The sequence below is a fragment of the Mastacembelus armatus genome, chromosome 21, assembly GCF_900324485.2.
Source record: "Mastacembelus armatus chromosome 21, fMasArm1.2, whole genome shotgun sequence".
Lineage (NCBI taxonomy): Eukaryota > Metazoa > Chordata > Actinopteri > Synbranchiformes > Mastacembelidae > Mastacembelus > Mastacembelus armatus.
Genome location: NC_046653.1, coordinates 8887316 through 8897631, shown reverse-complemented (window position 1 = coordinate 8897631; position 10316 = coordinate 8887316). Strand labels below are relative to the sequence as shown.

Genomic DNA, 10316 nt, shown 5'->3' with positions numbered 1-10316 from the left:
TAGAATTTAGGAACAACTTTGCGGTTGCGGTTTTGGTTTTTCTTCCGGGGTTGTCTTCTCAAGCTGTAAGGAAGCATGTTACCTAATTGGCACCTTAAATGGGAAAATGTGGAAATGTGTGTCTTTTAGTGTGAGCTTCTTTGACACACAGTCAGCGTGTAGTCCAACGCCACCTAAGGAAGCAGGAACTTTAGCTTGTTGGTGAAATATAGGCAGTTTCCGGTAAGATACCGTGTTGGCTGCAAGTTCAGTTAACGTGAATAAGGTTAGCATCGACTAAGCCTTAGGTAAAGACAACATAAATAGTGATTTGTTACTAGTAAAGCGAATATAAGCTCAGTGGCTAACTATAGCAGTATAGCATCAGTAGCTACAGCCGACTTGCTTCCTTATTTTCCTGTATTTGTTTTTTGTTATTTTCCTGTAGCTTGGTTCGAGCTAGCAAACGCAAAGCTACGTTGCTCTCATCCGGCGTGTCAGTGCTGTCAGTCACTTGGTGCAGGGGAGCACACAGCAGCCGGGTGTCTTGGTTTAGAGTTTGTCTACCAGTTTAGCAGGAGCGACTCATCTTGATGGAAATAGTCAAAGAGAGGGGAGGGGACGCCACAAGAGGTCCACCCTCCTCTCTCCTCTCGCATCTATCTCATTGAATTCATGCAACTCAAACTGGACTCAATGTTACTCTCAAGATTTGAGTGATTAAGGTTACTTACCTACTGATTTAGCTGTTTTCTGTTTATACTCCTCTCCTCTGAACAAAAAGACTGCCTTTCAGCCCTTTTTCAGAGATCTTGTGAAAAAGATGATAGAACCAGAGCTACTGACCGAGGTTCCTGCATCACTTAAGCGCCTGGCGAAGCAGGTTGTAAGGGGTTTCTATGGTGTGGAGCATGCCTTGGCCCTGGATGTGCTGATCCGTAATCCCTGTGTACGTGAGGAAGACATGCTGGAGCTGCTGAAGTTTGACCGTAAACAGCTGCGCTCAGTACTCAACACCCTGAAGGCAGACAAGTTCGTCAAGTGCCGCATGAGAGTGGAGACAGCCCCTGATGGCAAGACAACACGGCACAACTACTACTTTATCAACTACAGGTCTGGAGTTATTTCCTTATTTTTAGTTTGCATGTCACAGAGCAGGTGATAGACACATAAACACACAGTAACATCACCTTATTAACCGGTAGATCTATTTTGTGATGAATAGTAGCTGTAAAGTTTAAGGTCTGTGAACTAAGCCCACTACACCTTGATACAAATAAGACTTATAGTCAAAAAAACCAAACAAAAAACATCCTAACTCAAAGTACTAAACACTAAACTAAAACATTTACATATAAGATATAGTTGATAGGTACCAAGTGTGCTTCTTTTAAAAACAAATTATCTTTTTACATAGAGTTTTTTCCCTTTTGTAGCACCATGAAGAATGAATTAACTTCTCTTGTTAATATGTTGCATACTATAAAGCTCTATCAATCTGACGTTCAGGGTACTGGTCAATGTGGTGAAATATAAATTGGATCACATGCGACGGCGCATTGAGACAGATGAGCGTGATTCCACCAACCGTGCCTCCTTCCGATGCCCCTGCTGCTTCTCCACATTCACCGACCTAGAGGCAAACCAGCTGTTTGACCCTATGACAGGTAAACAATAAGAAAACTATAAACAGTTCTGTAACATCTTTATGTTGTTGATCTTAAATATGATTCAATATAACAAAGTAAGTATGTGTAAATGCTCCATACAACAACATTCACCATGATTAAGGTCATTTTCAACAGCATTGTTTGATTTCAGTGCCCCCTTACAAGATGTTCATCTAGAAACACTGGGTTGGAGAATAAATTATTGAAATGACATTACATTATTCGTTACAAATAATCACTAAAAAAAGATAAGAGAAACATTACATTCATTTTACACTTGACACATGATCAACAAACAAGTAATCCTGATCAAAAATATTTTTCAGGTTAGATTTGATTACATGTAAGTTTCTCAGTTTTAATGTTTCCCTAAGTACAAGTGCTTCCATATATCCAAGACTGGAAACTGTGATTGTTAGATAATTTAATGTGTTTACCATGAATAATTTAGGCAAGTGAAAACAAAATTCAAATCTGGAATATATGTGGAGAAACAGATGTATCACTATGGTGTTTTCGAAGAGCAGAAAAGTCAGTAAGATCTATTTTCTTCCCTTAGATTCTTTACAGTAATGGGAAAATATAAATTATTAGTGGTTCATGTTGTTTTTATAGTGTAATGTGTAGTTGACCTCTAGATGGCAGTCATTGCTCAGCTTAACTTCGGTCAAATGTACTCACACAGATACAGTAATAACTGTATTAAGGTTTGTTTAGCACATCAGGTCCATAATAAGAAAGAAATGATAGCACTTATTAAAAAAAAAAGATTATGCCTCCAGCCATCCATTAGCTGTAACAATTTTAAAAATGGCTCACCAGCATGCTTTTTCTCAGCCTGTTTTATGTTACCTAACTAAAAAGATATTTTTTTAATGCATTATGTCTTATTTCTGCTTCAAACAAATGTCATAAATTTTAAGCTGTGTTAAAGCAATGAATTGCTTAGTTTAAGCTTTTCCTTTAATCTCTCATATGTGTAACAACCATAGTATGCTGATCCCATTATACTCCTTCAGCCTACTTTGTGTTGTTTCTAGGGATGAACAGTGCATTTGCTATTAGCAGTAAATGGACACTCACTGAAACCCTAATTGAGGCTAATGATCTGCAAATGATCCAGGATGAGCTAGAAGACATATTTTCTGCTAATTACTATTCTGCCATGTCGGAGTTGAGTTTGTGTTGGTAGTGTGTGGATGAGTCTCTTTAAATGTGTATTAATCGTGTATCATGGCATGATATGTGTCTTAGACTACCTTTACCTATTTAATATGAATTACAGCTGCTGAAAGGAGATGGTTCTAGTGCAAGCTTCAAATCACTATTTTCAAATATCAAATTCAAACGCATTCTTTTCAGTCCTGTGTATAGCCCACTTAACAGGAGAAATCAATTCTATTGTAACCTGGCAAACATTTAAGATTCAAAAAGGTTTTACTCACAAAAGTCAATAAGAGACTCCACTGTCAGATATTGTCCCACCCAAAGTATTTCCTCCTGCAATTGGATTTTGTTTTGCTATCTCATTTAAACCACTTGGACTTCCAAAGGATTCCCAGTGCCTCCTATATGGCCATTAATTGTTCTATATTGCATCCAGCAGCTGATAAGAGTTATTTTCCTAAATTCCATTTATAGTCCAAGAAAAAATGCACACTTTCCAATGCGTGAATTAGGCTTTCACATCATAAATGGAAGAGCGGCCCTTGGGCTTTACGTCCATTCTTAGCCTGCCAACAAATATTTTAACCAAACTGCAGGTTTCGTTTTGTGCTTAAAAAAGTGAGAATTTGACAGCAATGGATTGTGCAGAATGAAATCTGAGACATGCAGTGATATCGACAGGTTGGCTGACTGTAATAATGGAAGAGGGTAATATCTGCTGTTTTTTGTCGTAATGCACGAGTCATTCTGTTTCTTTCACCCTAACCACACTGTTTATACACTTTTTTTTTTCTTTGCCCGTTTTGTCACACTGATTCACTCAGTGTCAATATGGGCTGGCAGCTGTCCAAAAGCCTGCTTCTAAATGGGCATCACATCACTCACTTATCATGGGGAGTTATCCATAATATTGTGTTTGTGCATGTTTGACATGTGGTTCATGGAACCAATCAGAAAGCCCTAATCATCTTAGGCAGGGGGATATAGATAATTTAAAGGAGAGAGAGAACCAAATAACCATGGCACTGGGATAGATGTAATTTCACCCTTTGGTTTTGAAATCATTAATTGATTGACAAAACCAAAGCATAATCACCTCCCTTGAGTCATTAGTTATTCCTCAGCTGAATAGTAGGTCCACTGAAATCTGAAATTGTTGATTTTAATTTTCTGTAAGTTGCGTGGCCAGAATTTTTGCATATTGGTGATGCTTTTAGTTGTTTGCTTAAAAGTGCATGAAATTTTGCATTGCAATGAAATAATAATGCAATAGAAAAATATTGTGCTTGCTTTGTTGATATTTTGAGAAGATATATCTTTGACCTCTATATATATATATATATATATATACCTCTATTGACCTTTTATAATTGTGTTGATTCATAAACTGTATGCTTGACTCAGAATGAAGCATGAAGATTGAACTGTCTGCCAATTGATTACCAATCATTCGGCAATGTCGCTAGGATACACATTGTGCTGATAAAGGCCTTTAAATACAGTCTCTCTTACCTTTTAGCAAAGGTTAAATATAAATAATTTTTTCACCCAAGAAATGGTTTTAAGGAGTTTATTTCGAATTGTGATTATTATTAATTAATTTATTTGTTTTTGTGTGTTCGTTTGATGTGATGTTTTGTTCTGCACTGTTCAGCAAAAGAAGAGAATGGGCTTCCCAGATCCTCAAATTATGTTTTACTGGTTATTTTCGAATAATAAAGTAAGAATGTGGGTGTATCTACAGTGACTCTTAAAAAATTATAGCCCAAAATGCCACATACAGCTACTTCAAGGAAAGAAAATACATAAATTCCAAATGGATAAATGTATTTAATAACCTGTATAAATTTCATGCTGGAAATGGTCCACATTCCCAGCTTCCTGGTAGTGTTTTGGAACAGTCAGCATTTCCATGTTGACACATTTACAATTGTCTTGTCAGTTTCTTTGCACTCTCTTGTTTCAGCATATCTCAACTGGTATCAAATGTCGCTGTGTAGGCAGCAGCCCTGCACCTTGACAAAAGCTGACAAAAAAAAAAAAAAAGTACCTGGAGCTCACGTAGTGGTAGTCCCATGGACCAGTTGCTTCCAGCAACACTCAGTGTGACCTCACAGGGATAGGACATGACATTACTGGGCTCCCAGCTCATTCTGACCCAAAAAAGGAGAGTCATAAAACTTGTAGCTCTGAATATGACATGACATGTATGTTCCCCCAGCTGTTAGACTGATTTTGCTTTTTCTTTTCCTTTTTTTTTTTTTTTTTTAAGATGAGAGCTGCATAAACATTACTTTTTAAAAACATTTCTTCTTTAAGGTTTGTTTCAGACTAGTAGAACTCAACTATTGGTAATTTCATTAATTGTGATCAATCACGTTGGTTTGAGAAGACATGCTTCAAATGATCATGTTACGTTTTGTATCGATAACCTCTCCAGCATCAGAAAAAGTTGAACTTTTGTCTAAACGCTAATTTTCTTGTTTCCAGCATGTCAATTTATTTATATGTTCTGACGATGGCATATGCAGTGTTTTATTTCTGTCTTTTCAAGTATCTAAGGCTTCACTGTGGCACCAATGAATGTATCTCTCCCTCTGTGTGTCCGTGCGTCTCACACACACACACACACACACACACACACACACTCTTTTCCCCAACACACTTTGTTTTTTTGTTTGTTTTTTTTCCCCCGACTCTCGCACACATAGAGACAAGGCAGAGATTGTGCTAATGCTGGAACAGCTCCCATTACTAAAACTGAAAACAGCCAGTGAAGCAGATGGCCAAGCATGCCCTTCTTATTATCGGTAGAACACAAGGTCCCAAGGCCCTTGCAGGAATAATGTATTGTTTATGAAGTTATTCACCAAAAAGTTAATCACAATTGAATAAATTGTAATGTCTGGTTATCTTAGATGATCTGCTGCGTAATCGCCATTGAAAAATGTTAACATGACAAAAAGCTCCATATTTCATAAGTCACTGACCAGACACATGCAATAGGTTTTTTAAATATTTATTTCAATGTATGTCACATAATTAAAATAACATTGCTATTATTGCTTTCCCACATTTAGTTCACCCATGCTTGTACTAGTGAAGTAATGTAAATACATTTTTATCTGTCAGAGATAATTTTTGCAGGTTACATATGTACCGGGCTTGATGCCCAGGCAAGTTGCCAGAATATCCCTTCTCACTTGTTTTAAAATGAGTTCTTTTTTTTTTTTTTTTTTTTTTTTTTACCCAAAGGTACATTTCGCTGCACCTTCTGCCAGACCGAGGTAGAGGAGGATGAGTCTGTCTGTCCTGATGCCAGGACACTGGTGGCACGCTTCAATGAGCAGATCGAACCAATCTATGCTCTCCTACGTGAGACTGAAGATATCAACTTGTCTCATGACTTGCTGGAACCTGAGCCTGCTGAGATTCCTGCTCTCAAACAGAGGTTAGTTTCTCACAAGTGTTACAGAAAAACAGCATTCACTGTCCTTAGTCCGCTTCACACTGGTCCCTCTGAGTCACATCCTCGGACAACAGGTGGAAGGCGGTCACTTCTTTTATCAATAACTGTTGATGTTTATGGCTCAATGGAATTCATTTCTATAGTGCCACAAACTTCAGCTTGAATGAATTACTAACAATTTTTTCATGTGTAATTTAACCATTGCACATAATTTTAATCGTATTTGCTGAATCTTTCCTCTAGCCGTGAACGTGCTGCAGCATTGGGAGGAAGCACTGCAAGCAACCAGCACCGTGAAGCCTGGTCGAGCAAAAGCTCTTCCTATGCTGACCTGTACACCCAGAATGTGGTTATCAGCATGGAGGAGCAGGATGACCAACAGAAGCAGGCCAGTGAGAGCAAGGCACCTAAGGAGAGGCCTGTCTGGTTGACCCAGAGCACTGTGCACGGTGCTTACAGCGAGCCTGACATCCTCAAGAGCCGTAAGTAACGTTTGCTTTGCTTCACACCCAGACACTAAGCCACAAAGCCTGGAATTTATGGGTACTTTACATCATTGTGGTAGTTTCTGTTTGTAGAAAAAATTGATGTTAGACACTTTTTGTGGAGGACCATATAATTTTTTAGAGAAGTTGCATGCACCTATCACTATCTTGCCTATAATAGTTTTGCTTTTTTCACTGGATAATAAAATGACAGAACAAGATTCTAGCATTCATTTTATCTTAATATCATCACAAGCCTCACAGAAATGTAAATGTTCTTCATAATGAATTTTCCTTAAAGAAACAATAGATTGTGGAAGCCAAGTACTGCCACATGGTGCAGTTGTTTTTCCCATGTTAAAACAAATTCCCACTCACTGAGTCAGAAGTTAAATTAGACATTAAAATTCCTCCCACTGTCAGCTGCTGTTTCCACTGTCGTTAATCTCAAGTGTTATTTCTTGTTCATGGTGTGACTTGCTGTATGCACTGATCTTTCAGGAAAGAAAAAAAAAGCCCAATATCAAAAAGCAGAAATCTGCCTCAAATGGCTTTGCAATCTGTACAGCATATGATATCTTCTATCCTTACTCTCAAATCAGATAAAGAAAAGCTACAACCCCCAAATCCTTTTAAATGTGGGGAAAAAAATTTGAGGAAACCTCAGGAAGAGCAGTGGGTGAGGTCCCTCTTTCAGAACATCGTGTAGCCTCATGTATACAGAACACATGAATAAGAATGATAAAACTGTAGATTGGCCACACCTTTGGCTGGGTTTTTCTGATCCATAATTTCTGTCTGTGCTCTCTGAAGTCGAAACAGGCTATTACAGGTCAACCCAAATTACCTTCCTGTGTCAGAGAGGTCTTCCACCAAGCTATCTTAAGCTGACATTGTTTCTCTACCCAAGGGCATGCAGCAATCAGGCCTGGCCAGGCTTCCACAAAATCGTAATTACTTAATTGAAATAATCAGAGACTTGATTAGTGCATGGCAGAGCAGGGATTGCTCATTAATAAAATCCATTCTTGTGGAAATTGCATGAATTATCCCTTCCAAACGTCCTGTCTCTGAGGTGTGTGTCTGTCCAACTGCCTGCAATGATCTTGTTGCCGAGTGAAGCCTGGAAACAGACATGACATCGGAAGGTGACACGGTTAAAAAAAAAAAGCTTTAACAGATAGTACTGCATATGTAGAGATGACTGGGTCCAGTGTTTTTTGGCCCCTGAGTCCTTCAACAGTGTGTAGATTCTGACTGATTAAATGCATCTCACATGCTGAAGAACAGCTGTAGAAAACTAAATTAGGCCATCTTTTTTTTTTTTTTTTTCTACTTGAGCTGAAAGCTGTTGTTCAAAATTATTATACTGATGATCTTAAATTTTTGACATGATATAAAAATATCTGGAAGCTTTATAAAATTGACATGGTACAATTAATTAATTGTTGTTCCACTTTGCTTCATTAGCTCCACCAACATTCAGTCTCATCAGAGGTTTTCTAGTGGTCTTACAGAGTAGGGGTTCTTGTTTCATAGAAAATCTCTGACCGTGTACAGAGTGGCTGCAGAATGATGATTGATAAGGCTGAGAGATAGAACAGACATACTGTCACCACCTCCTAAAATCTTGATGTTTTCTTCCAGGAAAAATGTAATAATCTTCACAAGCATCCTGAATTTAAGTTCCAGCACAAGTTATAAAAAATGATTTTATGAGTGAATATATTTCTAATTGTAATACATGGTTGTTGTTTCCACAGGTGGAGATGTTGTACCCGAAGCCCATGATGGCACAGCTGGTCGTGGAATTGGTCAGGCAGATGAAAATGAAGAGGTGATGCGAGCTCTGCTCATCCATGAGAAGAGGGCTGTGGCAGGAGCAGGCGGAGGTGTTGGTGGAGCAAGTGCTGCTGCCAGAGGCCTTGCCTCCGCCACAGCCAATGCAAGCGATTCAGAGAGCGACACGAGCGAATCAGATGATGAGCCTCCGTCAGGTCCTCCGCCCACTGCAGCTGCTAAGCATCGGGCGGAGGAGGAGGAGGAAGACGATGATGAGTTTGAGGAAGTGGGAGATGAGCCAGTAGTGATGGTGGGAGGCCGCCCGTTCTCATATCGAGAGGTGAGCCAAAGGCCAGAACTAGTGGAGCAGATGTCTGCACAGGAGAAAGAGGCCTACATTGAAATGGGACGAAACCTCTTCCAGGACATGTTCTTCTAAATGCAAACACACACTTCTGTATACATACATTTACACACACATAATGTTCCCAAACATATACCTCTACTATCTCACACTGTCAATGTTGATATCTGAGGAAATGTTTGTGGACATGACTGCTCAAGAGGAAAACAAGATGCTGCTCAATAAGTATTTACAGTAAGCTTTGTGTTCCTGCAATAAAAGAACCAAGGACATGCTTTGACAGTGTTGCCTAAGTGATCACACTTGTAGTATTCTGTCCCAAGTATTTGCTAAAGCCACCAAACCAGTAGGGAGATGGCCGGCTGTAGTTTGTACAGTTAGTATCGTTTAGTCTTTTTGTATATTTTTAATTTCAATGTAATGCCAGCAGACATGGATCTCATACATCAAGCATAAGCATTTTTTAAAATATACTTTAAGTCCATTTTTGCTTATAACTGCATTGATTGTTTATTGGGGTGTGAGAACTGCCAAAAAACATCTGAGTGTGCAGCAGTAATGTGATGGAGACAAGCTGCTGCTGACATGTTATTCTAGTCTGCGACTGCAGACGAGGTGTTCGCTGACTATTTTCTGTTTATCCAAAACAAGTTAGCAGGTTTATTTAAAGAGAATTAAAAGGTCATACCAGGCAAATGATAAATACAAGTGATTAAAGTAGATATGGGTACACTGGCCTAGTTAATGGTAAAACATTTATTTTGAGAAATCTGGAATAAGATACTCCAGTACAGTGTGGTAAATGTGTTAGAGTGGAACTGAAGTCAGATTAGGATAGTTAATGGAAAAGAACAGACTCGAAAGCAGTTCAGAATAAAAAAATACGGGGCGCTGTGATGTTTGTCTTCCCAAATAGTGAAAATGATAAATACGTTAACGTCATAATACATGTCATATTTAATCATTTGAATATGATAGGGACTGACAGATAAACTGATGACACCAATGGTGTACAGAACTTTTTGTTTCAGTTTTTGTTGTATTAAATTCACTTTATAAAAATAAACAAACATTGCTTTGTTTTGTACTTTCAGTTATATTTGCTCTTACTTTCCTCACAGAATAAGTTTTCCTTCGACCATGTCAGAAGGCCAGTGGTCCCACTGTCTTTCTCCATCTACTTCAAAGTTAAACCAGTGAGATGCTGTCATTGCAGTCTGGCACCAATTCCATTTCTTAACAGCACTGTGAAAGATTTTTATTCCTTTGTGTTCCAAAATTATTTTTTAAGTTTATGTTGGTCAAATTTTACTTATGTTTTATGAAATAAATGTTTCTTGAGCAGGCCCTACTGCTATCAGCTATTTATTTTTGAAAGCTATTTAGTTTTGAAACTATGG

The 10316-nt window shown here is 38.4% G+C and overlaps 1 protein-coding gene across 3 annotated transcripts; it reads left to right on the top strand.

Moving 5' to 3' along the window:
- The first annotated feature begins 54 nt into the window (after nt 1-54).
- gtf2e1 (general transcription factor IIE, polypeptide 1, alpha) lies at nt 55-10263 on the top strand. Of its 3 annotated transcripts, none has more exons than XM_026296013.1 (6): nt 55-222; nt 776-1092; nt 1489-1646; nt 6072-6267; nt 6529-6767; nt 8534-10263. In XM_026296013.1, the coding sequence occupies exons 2-6, from the start codon at nt 803-805 to the stop codon at nt 8989-8991; spliced, it is 1341 nt and encodes a 446-aa protein (XP_026151798.1). In that variant the 5' UTR covers nt 55-222; nt 776-802; the 3' UTR covers nt 8992-10263. The 3 variants fall into 3 exon arrangements, with proteins under 3 accessions (XP_026151798.1, XP_026151796.1, XP_026151799.1); XM_026296011.1 differs by having other exon boundaries at nt 764-1092; XM_026296014.1 differs by having other exon boundaries at nt 56-65.
- The last annotated feature ends 53 nt before the right edge of the window (nt 10264-10316 follow it).

Coding starts and splice junctions, on each gene's coding strand:
- gtf2e1 (XM_026296013.1), top strand. CDS start 803: ATGATAGAACCAGAGCTACTGACCGAGGTTCCTGCATCACTTAAGCGC. Junction 1,093..1,488: donor TACTACTTTATCAACTACAG/GTCTGGAGTTAT, acceptor TCTGACGTTCAG/GGTACTGGTCAATGTGGTGA. Junction 1,647..6,071: donor GCTGTTTGACCCTATGACAG/GTAAACAATAAG, acceptor TTTTACCCAAAG/GTACATTTCGCTGCACCTTC.